This window comes from Coregonus lavaretus (genome assembly GCF_964263955.1).
Source record: "Coregonus lavaretus genome assembly, chromosome: 11".
Taxonomy (NCBI): Eukaryota; Metazoa; Chordata; class Actinopteri; order Salmoniformes; family Salmonidae; genus Coregonus; species Coregonus lavaretus.
Window position 1 is genome coordinate 4,576,339 of NC_139998.1, and position 17,204 is coordinate 4,593,542.

Below are 17,204 nucleotides of genomic sequence, written 5' to 3' on the forward strand. Positions count from 1 at the left end.
ATACAAGACCACTGATAATCTCCCTCGATCTGGGGCTCCACGCAAGATCTCCACCCCGCGGGGTCAAAATGATCACAAGAACGGTGAGCAAAAATCCCAGAACCACACGGGGGGACCTAGTGAATGACCTGCAGAGAGCTGGGACCAAAGTAACAAAGCCTACCATCAGTAACACACTACGCCGCCAGGAACTCAAATCCTGCAGTGCAAGACGTGTCCCCCTGCTTAAGCCAGTACATGTCCAGGCCCGTCTGAAGTTTGCTAGAGTGCATTTGGATGATCCAGAAGAGGATTGGGAGAATGTCATATGGTCAGATGAAACCAAAATAGAACTTTTTGGTAAAAACTCAACTCGTCGTGTTTGGAAGACAAAGAATGCTGAGTTGCATCCAAAGAACACCATACCTACTGTGAAGCATGGGGGTGGAAACATCATGCTTTGGGGCTGTTTTTCTGCAAAGGGACCAGGACGACTGATCCATGTAAAGGAAAGAATGAATGGGGCTATGTATCGTGAGATTTTGAGTGAAAACCTCCTTCCATCAGCAAGGGCATTGAAGATGAAACGTGGCTGGGTCTTTCAGCATGACAATGATCCCAAACACACCGCCCGGGCAACGAAGGAGTGGCTTTGTAAGAAGCATTTCAAGGTCCTGGAGTGGCCTAGCCAGTCTCCAGATCTCAACCCCATAGAAAATCTTTGGAGGGAGTTGACAGTCCGTGTTGCCCAGCGACAGCCCCAAAACATCACTGCTCTAGAGGAGATCTGCATGGAGGAATGGGCCAAAATATCAGCAACAGTGTGTGAAAACCTTGTGAAGACTTACAGAAAACGTTTGACCTGTGTCATTGCCAACAAAGGGTATATAACAAAGTATTGAGAAACTTTTGTTATTGACCAAATACTTATTTTCCACCATAATTTGCAAATAAAATCATAAAAAATCCTACAATGTAATTTTCTTTATTTTTTTTCCTAATTTTGTCTGTCATAGTTGACGTGTACCTATGATGAAAATTACAGGCCTCTCTCATCCTTTTAAGTGGGAGAACTTGCACAATTGGTGGCTGACTAAATACTTTTTTTCCCCACTGTAGTATGTCAACAAAAATTACATGAACTCATAGATGGAGCAGCCGAAGTAGGCTCACAACTTCTTCGAATTGGCAGAGTGTTGGATGTCCGCTGGGTTGCCAGTAGTTTTCATTCTGTAAATGCTGTCTGGACGTCGCTGGGTGCACTTGTGCAGCACTTCCAAAATGCTTCCTTGAATGAGAGGAGAACCAACAAAGAGAAACAAACATCCAAAGGGTTATTAGACCATTTTCAGTCCAGAATTTCTTTGCGACCTTGGGACTTATGCATGAGACACTGCATGAACTAAGCTCCTGTCACAGGAGCTTCAGAATCGTTCTATAACTCTCCTCCGAGTAGAGCAACTGCTGAAACGCACAATAATAGTGATAAGTTCCTTCAAGGAGAGTCCAGGAGAGAAGTATGCAGAGTGTCACACCCTGGCTCTGGGACTCATTATGTTGAGCCAGGGTGTGTTCATTTCTATGTGTGTATTTCTGTGTTGGTGTTCATTCTAGTTTGTTGTATTCTATGTTTGCCTGAGTGACTCCCAATCAGAGGCAACGAGTGTCAGCTGTTGGCTGGTTGTCTCTGATTGGGAGCCATATTTAACTGTATGTTTTCCCTTTGTGGTTGTGGGTTTTTGTTCCGTGTTCGTCACGAGTCGTGTTTTGTTTTGTATTTTGATGCTTTAACTAATTAAAGTATGTTTGTTCATCACGCTGCGCCTTGGTCTACTCCTTACCTCGACCTTGACAGAAAAACCCACCATGCAACGACCAAGCAGCGTGTCCAGGGGCAGCCCTTGGGGTGGACATGGGAGGAAGCGCCGGGAAAGGCCCTGGCAAAAGAGGAGCAGCGTGTCCAGGAGCAGGCAGCCTGGACATGGGAGGAGATATTGGACGGTAAAGGGTCCTGGACTTGGGGGGAAATCCTGGCCGGGATGGATCGCCGGCCATGGAGTGAGACAGTGGAGAGGCGACGGAGAGAGGAGCAACGGCGTGATCAGGGTCGTCGTCGGACGGTCGTGAGGCAACCCCAGAAAATTTTTAGGGGGGGGCACACGGCATGGACGACGGGGCTGACGGAGGAGAAAAGGGGGCGGATCCAGAAGGCCACCAGGCCAGGGGTTCACCGCCCTGTACGTCCTGTGCGGATGCCTCACACAGTGTGTGAGGGTAGGCATTCAGCCAGGACGGGTGGTGGCCGCTCTTCACTCCAGGCCTCCTATCCGTCTCCACAGCCCGGTTCGGCCTGTCCCTGCTCCACGCACCAAGCCTACGGTGTGTGTCGCCAGCCCAGCCCGGCCTGTCTCTGCTCTACGCACCAAGCCTACGGTGTGCGTCGCCAGCCCAGTCCGGCCTGTCCCTGCTCCACGCACCAAGCCTACGGTGTGCGTCGACAGCCCAGCCCGGCCTGTTCCTGCTCCACGCACCAAGTCTACGGTGCGCGTCGCCAGCCCGACTCGGCCTGTTTCTGCCACTCGCACCAAACCTACGGTGCGCATCGCCAGCCCGGTCCGGCCTGTTCCTGCCACCCGCACCAAGTCTACGGTGCGCGTCGCCAGCCCGACCCGGCCTGTTCCTGCCACTCGCACCAAACCTACGGTGCGCGTCGCCAGCCCGGTCCGGCCTGTTCCTGCCACTCGCACTAAGCCAGGGGTGCGAGAAGTCAGCCTGGTAAGGCCCGTTCCTTCTCCACGCACCAAGCCAGGGGTGCGAGTCGTCAGCCTGGTAAGGCCCGTTCCTCCTCCACGCACCAAGCCAGGGGTGCGCGTCGTCAGCCTGGTAAGGCCCGTTCCTCCTCCACGCACCAAGCCAGGGGTGCGAGTCGACAGCCTGGTAAGGATCGCTCCTGTTAAGTCCAGTCCTGCTCCAGCCGGCGGGGCCAGACTGGACCAGGGGCACTATGGGGGGTGTATTGGAGGGTGGTGGTCAAGGCCGGAGCAATAGAACCGCCGCCGAGGAGGTATGCCCGCCCAGCCCTCCCCTGGTTTGTTTAGTTGAGGCGCGGTCGCAGTCCGCGCCTTTAGGGGGGGGGGTACTGTCACACCCTGGCTCTGGGACTCATTATGTTGAGCCAGGGTGTGTTCATTTCTATGTGTGTATTTCTGTGTTGGTGTTCATTCTAGTTTGTTGTATTCTATGTTTGCCTGAGTGACTCCCAATCAGAGGCAACGAGTGTCAGCTGTTGGCTGGTTGTCTCTGATTGGGAGCCATATTTAACTGTATGTTTTCCCTTTGTGGTTGTGGGTTTTTGTTCCGTGTTCGGTCATTGATACCGTGGACGTCACGAGTCGTGTTTTGTTTTGTATTTTGATGCTTTAACTAATTAAAGTATGTTTGTTCATCACGCTGCGCCTTGGTCTACTCCTTACCTCGATCATGACACAGAGGCTTTAAAGTGAAAGAGAGTGGCGAGAATCGGTCTATAGCCTTAAAACCAAACGCAAAGCTCAAGTCAATTAATGCGGGTCAGTTCCTACAAAGCCTCATTAACAACTTCGAGAAACGCTTGCCTTTTGAGGATGAAATAATCAAAGACCTCAGCATTCTGGATCAGACTACATTTACATTTACATTTTAGTCATTTAGCAGACGCTCTTATCCAGAGCGACTTACAGTCAGTGAATACATATTTTTTTATACTGGCCCCCCGTGGGAATCGAACCCACAACCCTGGCATTGCAAATGCCATGCTCTATCAACTGAGCTACATCCCTGCCGGCCATTCCCTCCCCTACCCTGGACGACGCTGGGCCAATTGTGCGCCGCCCATGAGTCTCCCGGTCACGGCCGGCTGCGACAGAGCCTGGATTCGAACCAGGATCTCTAGTGGCACAGTTTACACTGCGATGCAGTGCCTTAGACCACTGCGCCACTCAGGAGACATTTGACTAAATGGCCATCAAACCCCAGCATCCGCCATAGTGAAGTAGAAGTAAGACGACTGTGCAAGTGCTTTAACAGTGAGCCCAAGGACCTAAAACTGCTTATGAATTGCCAGCACAGCGGAGTGTGAGAGGAACTTTAGCCTTATGAACAATATCAACACAGACAAAAGGGCTACCCTACTGGCCACAAACATATGAAACATAATGATGATTACCATAAATGTCCCCCCTACTTCCTGGTTTGACCGCCGAAAGTATACCAGGACCTGGTTAAAGAGCCACCATGCTGCCACTGCTTTGTGTTCTAGACAGTGCAGTGTGAAGACCCCTGTAGAAAGCAAGTATGTCTGGAATATACTGTAGTGTTGCAAAGTGAAAACTATTTTTACACCTGAAAAAGGTGTTATATTTGAATAGACTGGGATTTCATGTTTAATATGCAATTGTAATGCAGATCTATATGCAACATGAAGCACTGTTGCAATTTTCTGAATGACAGATCAATTAATCACAAACACACAAATGCTGAAAGGTTTGAAACAGGACACTGTTTTTGAACAATTTTTAGCACTTGGTGTCACGGATCCCCCCGGTACTGCTGCTTATTCCGTTCACCATCTCCGGAGGTCTACGTCACTGGCCTTCTAGGCGTCACTGACCTGGTTCATTACCACCAACCCCGGACTGTCTTGTCTCATTACGCACACCTGGTTCCCATTCCCCCTGATTAGTATGTGTATATACCCTCTGTTCCCCATTGTCCTTGTCGATTATTGTCCCAGGTCCGTTGGTCTCGTGAGTACATTGTTTTACAGTTTACATGCCGAGTAATTGTGCAGTTATTATTACAGGTCTCATCCTTTGTATTATTTAGAGGTTTACACCACGCTCTTTTGTTTGGGTTACAGCCTTGTGTTATCTATATACACGTGTTTGTTTTGGGCTTCATCCACGTCGTTTTCCATGATGTACCTTATGTTGGGCTAAGTAATAAATAAACCTATTACGTATTCCTGCGCCTGTCTTCTATCAGTATACAACATGACAGAATAATTGACCCATAAAAATGGAGACAGCAGGAAGGCCGAGCTGACGACCATAGTAGAGACAGTCCAGCATCACCAGGACTGTCTCTTCAGACTCGGCAGCACCATGGACAGCGTGATGGCAACCATCCTGCGGTTGGAGGGGAGTCTCCAGTCCCTCCAGTCTCCAGTACCAGGTTCCGGCACAAGCCCCAACACGACCACTACCTGCCTCCGTCCCATCTGAGCCGGTCCGTGGAATACCCCTGTCCCTCCCGGAGCGATTTGATGGCGCGCCAGCGAGATGCAAGGGATTCCTTTTGCAACGGAACCTGTACATCACTCGCTATGCCGAGGCTGTCTCCGGGAGAGACATTGTTGCCACAGTCATCTCAGCACTGACCGGAAGGGCCCTGGACTGGGGTGCCACGGACTGGGAAACGGGCGGTGTTTGATCATCCTGTGGAGGGCTGAGAGGACGGGTGAGCGTCTACTCCGACTATGCCAGGGATCTAGGACCGCCTCGGAGTTCGCCCTGGAGTTCCGGATCATCGCGGCCTCTGCTGGATGGAACAAGTCGGCTCTGGTCACCGTTTTCTGCAGCGGACTGTAGGAGGAGGTACAGATGGAGTTTGCCTGCCGTTGTGACAACCTGTCACTCGACCAGCTCATCAGCATGGCAATCCGGTTAGACAACCTCCTGCAGTCCCGACGAGAACCTGCGCGGAATCCAGAGCCCATGGCTACACCTGCTCCGTGGCCAGAGCCGATGGAGGTGGGCTCTGCACGTTTGCCCGAGGCAGAGCGTATTAGAAGGAGGAATCTGGGTTGGTCGCAGGAGTGTCAGGGGAGGTGTCTCGCAGTGTCTATCAACACCACTATGGTGGAAAGTCCGGATCACACCACTCAAGTGGATTTACCGGAGGAATACCAGGATCTGGAACAGATTTTCTCTAAGACCCAGGCTACACGCCTGCCTCATCGCCCCTGGGACTGTGCCATTGACCTGCTGTCTGACGCAGTCCTCCCGAGAGGACACGTCTATCCCCTCTCCTACGCGGAGACCGAGGCCATGGAGACCTACGTACAGGAGAGACTCAAGCAGGGTTTCATCCTCCCCTCTACATCACCAGCCTCCTCAAGCTTCTTTTTTGTTAAGAAGAAAGATGGGGGACTGCACCCCTGCATTGATTATCTAAGACTGAACAAAGCCACCGTTAAGTTCAGCTATCCTTTACCCCTCATCCCAACCACCATTGAACAAATGCACAGGGCGCAGTACTTCACAAAACTGGACTTGAGGAGTGCCTACAATCTGGTGCGCATTCGTGCAGGGGACGAATGGAAAACTGCCTTTTCCACGACCACGGGGCATTACGAGTATCTCGTAATGCTCTTTGGCCTGTCTAATGCTCCTCCAGTCTTCCAGGCCTTTATTAACGAAGTGTTTCGGGACATGCTGGGATGGGGTGTAGTGGTTTATATAGATGACATTTTGGTCTATTCTGCAGACCGATCCCAATAAGTCTCGTTAGTCAGGTCTGTGCTGGGAAGACCTTTGGAGCATAATCTCTATGTTAAAGAGAAATGTTTGTTTTTCCAGTGGTCCGTGTCCTTTTTGGGCTACCTCATATCCATGGAGGGAGTGGAGATGAAGGAGTAATGCGTCAACGCAGTCAGGTCATGGCCCATCCCCAACTCTGTGAAAGCAGCGATTCCTGGGGTTCGCCAACTATTTCCGGAGGTTCATCCGGGGCTTCAGCACGGTGATCGAGCCTTTTACCTCCCTGCTGAGAGGAGGTGCCCAGCGGCTTCATTGAACGGCGGAGGCGGAGAGGGTGTTCGAGACGCTGAAGGCAAGCTGCACCACTGCTCCTGTGCTGGCACATCCTGACCCTTCACTCCTCTTCATCGTCGAGGTGGATGCCTCCGAAGTAGGAGTCGGGGCAGTGCTGTCCCAGCGCACCGGAACCCATCCAAAACTGCAGCCCTGCGCCTTCTACTCCAAGCAGCTGAGCCCCGCCCAGAGGAATTATGACGTAAGGGACCGGGAACTCTTGGTGGTCAAGAAGGCTCTGAAGGCGTGGAGGCACTGGCTGGAGGGGTCCAAACACCCTTTCCTGGTGTGGACGGACCACCGCAACCTGGAGTACACCAGGTCAGCGAAGAGGCTAAACCCGAGACAGGCCAGGTGGGCTCTATTCTTCGCCAGGTGCCAATTCATGCTTTCCTATAGGCTAGGCTCGATGAACGTGAAGGCGGACGCCCTGTCTCGCCTCTATGACGCAGAGGAGAGGCAGGGAGAGGAGACCCCAATAGGTCCCTCCATTCCGTATCATCACGCCAGTGGTGTGGGACGTGGACGCCAACATACGGCAGGCCCTGCGTAAGGAACCCACACCTGAACAGTGCCTGGAGAACCGCACCTACGTACCCACGGGTGTGCGGGACCGCCTCCTTTCCTGGGCGCACACGGCCCCTGTGTCGGATCATCCTGGGATAGGCTGTACTATCGCCTGCCTGACTGAGAAGTACTGGTGGCCCACCTTGTCCGGGTTTAATGTCTGCTCAATCTGTGCCCAGTCTAAGACACCCAGACACCTCCCTTATGGAAAGCTCCTTCCTCTGCCGGTTCCACAATGACCCTGGTCTCACCTCTCGGTGGACTTTGTCACTGACCTTCCCCCCTCCCAGGGGAACACCACCGTTCTCGTTGTTGTGGACCTGTTTTCTAAAGCTTGTCGCCTCCTTCCTCTGCCTGGGCTCCCGTCGGCTATGCAAACTACGGAGGCTCTTTTTACACACGTCCTCGGGCTCTACGGGATCCCGGAGGACATTGTGTCAGACCGTGGTCCTCAGTTCACCTCACGCGCCTGGGGTTCACTGTCAGTCTCACATCTGGGTACCGTCCTCAAGCTAATGGGCAGGTGGAGAGGGTCAATCAGGAAGTGGGCAGGTTCCTGAGGTGTTACTGTCAGGACCGGCCTGGGGAGCGGGCAGAATTTCTACCTTGGGCTGACTACGCACAGAATTCCCTCCACTACTCCTCCACTAGGAACTCAGAATATAAGAGCACAATGGGGATTTACACACTACAGGACTAAACTGACGCTGAGCTATGCCAAGCCAAGCCCAGATGAGTTGGCCTGGATATGCATCCACCATAATGGCTTGCACCATGCTAGAAAGGTCAGTGTGAAGAAAATATCCAGGCCAGCACAGTACAGCTGACTGTGAAAGACCAATATGGGATTTGTCATTTTAGATCTTTCAGAGTACGTCATTGTTTCTCATAGAATTTTTCAGACAAGGCACCTTTCCTGCGGGCCATTTGGGAAATGTTTGGTCAAATTAGAGTACACCCACTTCTCCAGGCACCACTACACCACTAGTATAGAAGTCCTGGATGGCAGGGAGCTCGGCCCCAAGTGATGTAATGGGCCGTACGCTCTACCCTCTGTGGCGCCTTGCGGTCGGATGCCAAACAGTTTTCCAGTACCAAGCAGTGATGCATCCAATCAAGATCCTCTCAATGTTGCAGCTGTACAACCTTTTGAGGATCTGAGGGCCCATGACTAATCTTTTCAGCCTCCTGAGGAGAAAGAGGCATTGTCGTGCCCTCTTCATGACTGTGTTGGTGTGTGGACCATGATCGTTCCTTAGTGATGTGGACACAGAGGAACTTGAAGCTCTCGGCATGTTCCACAACAGCCCCATCTGTGACGAGTACTGAGTATAGGAAGGGCCAGGACGCAGACGCAGGAATTAACAAGGTAAAGGTTTACTTAATAATGAGAAAGAGAATAACAAAGAGAGAGTAAATGAGGAGTACACCAAATCAGTCACTGGCTTCATCAATAAGTGCATCGATGATGTCGTCCCCACAGTGACCGTACGTACATACCCCAACCAGAAGCCATGGATTACAGGAAACATCCGCACTGAGCTAACGGGTAGAGCTGCCGCTTTCAAGGAACGGGACTCTAACCCGGACGCTTATAAGAAATCCCGCTATGACCTCCGATGAACCATCAAACAGGCAAAGAGTCAATACAGGTCTAAGATTGAATCATACTACACTGGCTCTGACGCTCGTCGGATGTGGCAGGGCTTGAAAACTATTACAGACTACAAAGGGAAGCACAGCCGCGAGCTGCCCAGTGACACAAGCCTACCAGACGAGCTAAACCACTTCTATGCTCGCTTCGAGGCAAGCAACACTGAAGCATGCATGAGAGCACCAGCTGTTCCGGATGACTATGTGATCACGCTCTCCGTAGCCGATGTGAGTAAGACTTTTAAGCAGGTCAACATTCGACAGGCCGCAGGGCCAGACGGATTACCAGGACGTGTACTCCGAGCATGTGCTGACCAACTGGCAAGTGTCTTCACTGACATTTTCAACATGTCCCTAACTGAGTCTGTAATACCAACATGTTTCAAGCAGACCACCATAGTCCCCGTGCCCAAGAACTCTAAGATAACCTGCCTAAATGACTACCGACCCGTAGCACTGACGTCTGTAGCCATGAAGTGCTTTGAAAGACTGGTCATGGCTCACATCAACAGCATAATCCCAGAAACCCTAGACCCACTCCAATTTGCATACCGCCCCAACAGATCCACAGATGATGCAATCTCTATCGCACTCCACACTGCCCTTTCCCACCTGGACAAGACGTGAGAATGCTATTCATTGACTACAGCTCAAGACGTGAGAATGCTATTCATTGACTACAGCTCAGCATTCAACACCATAGTGCCCTCTAAGCTCATCACTAAGCTAAGGATCCTGGGACTAAACACCTCCCTCTGCAACTGGATCCTGGACTTCCTGACGGGCCGCCCCCAGGTGGTAAGGGTAGGTAACAAGACATCTGCCACACTGATCCTCAACACGGGGGCGCCTCAGGGGTGCGTGCTCAGTCCCCTCCTGTACTCTCTGTTCACCCATGACTGCATGGCCAGGCACGACTCCAACACCATCATTAAGTTTGCCGACGACACAACAGTGGTAGGCCTGATCACCGACAACGATGAGACAGCCTATAGGGAGGAGGTCAGAGATCAGGCCGTGTGGTGCCAGGACAACAACCTCTCCCTCAACGTGACCAAGACAAAGGAGATGATTGTGGACTACAGGAAAAAAAAGAGGACTGAGCACGCCCCCATTCTCATCGACGGGGCTCTAGTGGAACAGGTTGAGAGCTTCAAGTTCCTTGGTGTCCACATCACCAACGAACTATCATGGTCCAAACACACCAAGACAGTCGTGAAGAGGGCACGACAAAGCCTATTCCCCCTCAGGAGACTAAAAAGATTTGGCATGGGTCCTCAGATCCTCAAAAAATTCTACAGCTGCACCATCGAGAGCATCCTGACTGGTTGCATCACCGCCTGGTATGGCAACTGCTTGGCCTCTGACCGCAAGGCACTACAGAGGGTAGTGCGTACGGCCCAGTACATCACTGGGGCAAAGCTCCCTGCCATTCAGGACCTCTATACCAGGCGGTGTCAGAGGAAGGCCCTCAAAATTGTCAAAGACTCCAGCCACCCTAGTCATAGACTGTTCTCTCTGCTACCGCACGGCAAGCGATACCGGAGTGCCAAGTCTAGGTCCAAAAGACTTCTCAACAGCTTCTACCCCCAAGCCATAAGACTCCTGAACAGCTAATCATGGCTACCCGGACTCTTTGCACTGCCCCCCCACCCCATCCTTTTTACGCTGCTGCTACTCTGTTAAGTATTTATGCATAGTCACTTTAACTCTACTCACATGTACATATTACCTCAACTACCTCAACTAGCCGGTGCCCCCGCACATTGACTCTGCAACGGTACCCCCCTGTATATATAGCCTCCCTACTGTCACTTTATTTTACTGTATATATAGCCTCCCTACTGTCACATTATTTTACTTCTGCTCTTTTTTTCTCAACACTTTTTTTGTTGTTGTTTTATTCTTACTTTTTTTGTTTAAAATAAATGCACTGTTGGTTAAGGGCTGTAAGTAAGCATTTCACTGTAATGTCTGCACCTGTTGTATTCGGCGCATGTGACCAATAAAATTTGATTTGATTTTATTTGATTTGACACGACTCTAACAATTACACACAACAATGACTGAACAGTCCAGGTCTATATAGGGGTGGTGAAGAGATGATGAGGTGCAGGTGCGCCGGAGGTGATTAGGGTGCGTTGGGTTTCCATTCCTGTGTTTGCCGAGGTGGTGCGCTCAGACCGGTGGCTCAGTAGACCGGTGAATCAGAACGCCGGAGGGGAGCAACGGGAGACGTGACACCATCGATGTGGATGGGCCATACGCACTACCCTCTGTGGTGCCTTGCCGGGACTTTAATGCAGGGAAACTTAAATCTGTTCTACCTAATTTCTACCAGAATTTTAAATGTGCAACCAGAGTGAAAAAAACTCTAGACCACCTTTACTCCACACACAGAGACGCATACAAAGCTCTCCCTCGCCCTCCATTTGGCAAATCTGACCATAACTCTATCCTCCTGATTCCTGCTTATAAGCAAAAACTAAAGCAGGAAGCACCAGTGACTCGGTTAATAAGGAAGTGGTCAGATGACGCAGATGCTAAGCTACTGGACTGTTTTGCTAGCACAGACTGGAATATGCTCCGCTGACCAACTGGCAAGTGTCTTTAATTACATTTTCAACATGTCCCTGACTGTGTCTGTAATACCAACATGTTTCAAGCAGACCACCATAGTCCCTGTGCCCAAGAACACTAAGATAACCTGCCTAAATGACTACCAACCCGAAGCACTCACGTCTGTAGCCATGAAGTGCTTTGAAAGGCTGGTCATGGCTCACATCAACACCATTATCCCAGAAACCCTAGATCCACTCCAATTTGCATACCGCCCCAACAGATCCACAGATGATGCAATCTCTATTGCACTCCACACTGCCCTTTCCCACCTGGACATTTACATTTACATTTTAGTCATTTAGCAGACGCTCTTATCCAGAGCGACTTACAGGAGCAATTAGGGTTAAGTGCCTTGCTCAAGGGCACATTAACGTCATTTAGCAGACGCTCTTAGCCAGAGCAACTCACAAATTGGTGCGTTCACCCTATAGCCAGTGGGATAACCACTTTACAATTTGGGGGGGGGGGGTTAGAAGGAATACTTTATCCTATCCCAGGTATTCCTTAAAGAGGTGGGGTTTCAAATGTCTCCGGAAGGTGGTGAGTGACTCCGCTGTCCTGGCGTCGTGAGGGAGCTTGTTCCACCATTGGGGTGCCAGAGCAGCGAACAGTTTTGACTGGGCTGAGCGGGAGCTATGCTTCCGCAGAGGAAGGGGAGCCAGCAGGCCAGAGGTGGATGAACGCAATGCCCTCGTTTGGGTGTAGGGACTGATCAGAGCCTGAAGGTACAGAGGTGCCGTTCCCCTCACTGCTCCATAGGCAAGCACCATGGTCTTGTAGCGGATGCGAGCTTCAACTGGAAGCCAGTGGAGTGTGCGGAGGAGGGGGGTGACGTGAGAGAACTTGGGAAGGTTGAACACCAGACGGGCTGCGGCATTCTGGATGAGTTTTAGGGGTTTAATGGCACAGGCAGGGAGGCCAGCCAACAGCGAGTTGCAGTAGTCCAGACGGGAGATGACAAGTGCCTGGACCAGGACCTGCGCCGCTTCCTGTGTAAGGCAGGGTCGCACTCTCCGAATGTTGTAGAGCATGAACCTGCAGGAGCGGGTCACCGCCTTGATGTTGGCGGAGAACGACAGGGTGTTGTCCAGGGTCACGCCTAGGCTCTTCGCACTCTGGGAGGAGGACACAGCGGAGTTGTCAACCGTGATGGCGAGATCATGGAACGGGCAGTCCTTCCCCGGGAGGAAGAGCAGCTCCGTCTTGCCAGGGTTCAGCTTGAGGTGGTGATCCGTCATCCATACTGATATGTCTGCCAGACATGCAGAGATGCGATTCGCCACCTGGTTATCAGAAGGGGGAAAGGAGAAGATTAGTTGTGTATCGTCAGCGTAGCAATGGACAAGAGGAACACCTATGTGAGAATGCTATTCATTGACTACAGCTCAGCGTTCAACACCATAGTGCCCTCAAAGCTCATCACTAAGCTAAGGACCCTGGGACTAAACACCTCCCTCTGCAACTGGATCCTGGACTTCCTGATGGGCCGCCCCCAGGTGGTAAGGGTAGGTAACAACATATCTGCCACGCTGATCCTCAACAAGGGGGTCCCTCAGGGGTGCGTGCTCAGTCCCCTACTGTACTCCCTGTTCACCCATGACTACATGGCCAGGCACGACTCCAACACCATCATTAAGTTTGCCGACGACACAACAGTGGTCGGCCTGATCACTGACAATGATGAGACAGCCTATAAGGAGGAGGTCAGAGAGCTGGCCTTGTGGTGCCAGGATAACAACCTCTCCCTCAACGTGCTCAAGACAAAGGAGATGATTGTGGACTACAGGAAAAAAAAGAGGACTGAGCATGCCCCCATTCTCATCGACGGGGCTGTAGTGGAACAGGTTGAGAGCTTCAAGTTCCTAAAAATGTAAAATGTAAAGCTGATGCGTCATACTCAAATGATAAGTCTCAACATTTTCCTCCATCTTTCCTTAATTTCTGATGGAGAGAAAGAGTGAGTGTTTGTACTGACCCAAGCTGGGCTGAACAGACTGCAGAGCCCCATGTACCCATGTATAGGACACTGACTGCTTCAGGCCATTTCTGATGTCATGTTCAGCACATAGTGCAGCCCATGTCTCTGCGGGATGATGTCACTGTTGGTCATTATGGCTTCGCCTGTCTCTGCTTCAAATTCCTTAGGCAATGAAACCATTGGGGGGGAAAAAAGCTAGATTAATATGAAATATATTCTACAATGGAGCACCGCTTCACCCTATTATTATACTGAACAAAAATATAAATGCAACATGTAAAGTGTTGGTCCCATGTATCATGAGCTGAAATAAAAGATCCCAGAAATGTTCCATTTGCACCAAAAAATTATTTCTCTAAAATGTTGTGCACAAAATTGTATACATCCCTGTTAGTGAGCATTTCTCCTTTGCCAAGATAATACATCCACATGACAGGTGTGGCATATCAAAAAGCTGATTAAACATCATGATCATTACACAGGTGCACCTTGTGCTGGGGGACAATAAAAGGCCACTTGTGCAGTTTTGTCAGACAACACAATGCCACAGATGTCTCAAGTTTTGAGGTAGCGTGCAATTTGCTAGCTGACTGCAGGAATGTCCACCAGAGCTGTTGCCAGAGAATTTAATGTTAATTTCTCAACCTTTTACAACGTTGTTGTAAAAAATGTGGCTGTACTTTTTTTGTATTTAAAAATGTATTTAACTAGGCAAGTCAATTAAGAACAAATTATTATTTACAATGACGGCCAACCAAGAGTCAAAGGGCCTCCTGCGGGTGTGGGGGCTGGGATAAAAAAGAAAAAGTAGGACAAAACACACATGACAAGAGAGACACCACAACACTACATAAAGAGAGACCTAAGACAACAACAGAATCGCAGCGACACATGACAACAACACGGTAGCAACACAACATAGTAGCAGCACAAACATGGTACACGTATTGTAAGGTACAAACAACAGCACAAAGGGCAAAAAGGTAAAGACAACAATATATCACGCAAAGCAGCCACAAGTGTCAGTAAGAGTGTCCATGAATGTAGAGATAGAGATAAAACTGTCCAGTTTGAGTGTTTTTTGCAGCTCGTTCCAGTTGCTAGCTGCAACGAACTGAAAAGAGGAGTGACCCAGGGATGTGTGTGCTTTGGAGACCTTAAACAGAATGTGACTGGAAGAACGGGTGTTGTATGTGGAGGATGAGGGTTGCAGTAGGTATATCAGATAGGGGGAGTGAGGCCTAAGAGGATTTTATAAATAAGCATCAACCAGTGGGACTACAGAGATGGCCAGTTTACAGAGGAGTACAGAGTGCTGCTTCTTACCGAAACACATTACCTTTGTTTTGGAGGTGTTCAGAACAAGGTTACAGGCAGAGAAAGCTTGTTGGACACTAAGAAAGCTTTGTTGTAGAGCGTTTAACACAAAATCCGGGGAGGGGCGAGCTGAGTATAAGACTATCATCTGCATATAAATGAATGAGAGAGCTTCCTACTCTCTGAGCTATGCTGTTGATGTAAACTGAGAAGAGTGTGGAGCCTAGGATCGAGCCTTGGCTAGGAAGCCTAAGCTGTTGGACAAAGATTTTTTTTAAAGTGCTAGCTAATGTGCTCATCTAATGTCATTTTGACTATGCTAGCACCTCCTAGTTCAGTTCTACTGAAAAGCAAGCTTCAGATAGCCCAGAACAAGTTCAAATCAAATGTAATTGTCACATGCTTTGTAAACAACAGGGCCCTTCCCTACAACGCAGAATACAAAAAAAAAAATAATAGTAGAAAAAATATAGTAACACAAGGAATAAATACACAATAAGCGACGATAACTTGGCTATATATATGGGGTACCAGTACCAAGTCGATGTGCAGGGGTACAAGGTAATTGAGGTAGATATGTACATATACATGTAGGTAGGGGTAAAGTGACTAGGCAACAGGATAGATAATAGACAGTAGCAGCAGCGTATATAAGTGTGTAAGTGTGTGTGTGGCGAATGTGTGCCTGTGTGCACGTGTTATGTGTGATTGAGTGTATGTGCATGTGTTGGTGTGTCAATGTAAGTATGTGAGAAGTGAGTGGGTAGAGTCCAATGTGTGTGCATAGAGTCAAAAAGAGTTGGTGCAAAACGGGTCAATGCATTCGAGGCAAGCAACACTGAAGCATGCATGAGAGCATCAGCTGTTCCGGATGACTATGTGATCACGCTCTCCGTAGCCATTGTGAGTAAGACTTTTAAGCAGGTCAACATTCACAAGCCTGCAGGGCCAGACGGATTACCAGGACGTGTACTCCGAGCATGTGCTGACCGACTGGCAAGTGTCTTCAATTACATTTTCAACATGTCCCTGACTGAGTCTGTAATACCAAAATTTTTCAAGCAGACCACCATAGTCTCTGTGCCCAAGGACACTAAGATAACCTGCCTAAATGACTACCGACCCGTAGCACTCACGTCTGTAGCCATGAATTGCTTTGAAAGGCAGAAACCCTAGACCCACTCCAATTTGCATACCGCCCCAACAGATCCTCAGTTGATGCAATCTCTATTGCACGCCACACTGCCCTTTCCCACCTGGACAAGAGGAACACCTACATGAGAATGCTATTCATTGACTACAGCTCAGCGTTCAACACCATAGTGCCCTCAAAGCTCATCACTAAGCTAAGGATCCTGGGACTAAACACCTCCATCTGCAACTGGATCCTGGACTTCCTGACGGGCCGCCCCCATGTGGTAAGGGTGGGTAACAACACATATGCCACGCTGATCCTCAACACGGGGCCCCTCAGGGGTGCGTGTTCAGTCCCCTCCTGTACTCCCTGTTCACCCATGACTGCATGGCCAGGCACGACTCCAACACCATCATTAAGTTTGCCGACGACACAACAGTTGTAGGCCTGATCACCGACAACGATGAGACAGCCTATAGGGAGGAGGTCAGAGACCTGGCTGTGTGGTGCCAGGATAACAACCTCTCCCTCAACGTGATCAAGACAAATCAGATGACTGTGGATTACAGGGAAAAAAAGAGGACTGAGCACACCCCCATTCTCATCGACAGGGCTGTAGTGGAACAGGATGAGAGCTTCAAGTTCCTTGGTGTCCACATCACCAACGAACTATCATGGTCAAAACACACCAAGACAGTCGTGAAGAGGGCACGACAAAACCTATTCCCCCTCAGGAGACTGAAAAGATTTGGCATGGGTCCTCAGATCCTGAAAAAGTTACACAGTTGCGCAATCGAGAGCATCCTGACTGGTTGCATCACCGCCTAGTATGGCAACTGCTCGGCCTCCGACCGCAAGGCACTACAGAGGGTAGTGCGTACGGCCCAGAACATCACTGGGGTCAAGCTTCCTGCCATCCAGGAACTCTATACCAGGCGGTGTCAGAGGAAGGCCCTAAAAATTGTCAAAGACTCAAGCCACCCTAGTCATAGACTGTTCTCTCTGCTACCGCACGGCAAGCGGTACCAGAGCGCCAAGTGTAGGTTCAAAATGCTTCTCAACAGCTTCTACCCCCAAGCCATAAAACTCCTGAACAGCTAAT

The 17,204-nt window shown here is 50.0% G+C and overlaps 1 protein-coding gene across 1 annotated transcript in view; it reads left to right on the plus strand.

Moving 5' to 3' along the window:
- Positions 1-5,618: 5,618 nt before the first annotated feature.
- The window catches only part of LOC311137003 (cGMP-inhibited 3',5'-cyclic phosphodiesterase 3A-like), a gene marked incomplete at both ends in the record, with an annotated part of 393,392 nt that continues 381,806 nt past the window's right edge, over positions 5,619-17,204 (plus strand). The window contains 3 exons of the mRNA XM_084171331.1: positions 5,619-6,380; positions 6,913-7,082; positions 7,230-7,342. Of these exons, the coding sequence (XP_084027457.1) occupies positions 5,619-6,380; positions 6,913-7,082; positions 7,230-7,342 (1,045 nt within the window). The remainder of the gene's footprint in view (positions 6,381-6,912; positions 7,083-7,229; positions 7,343-17,204) is intronic.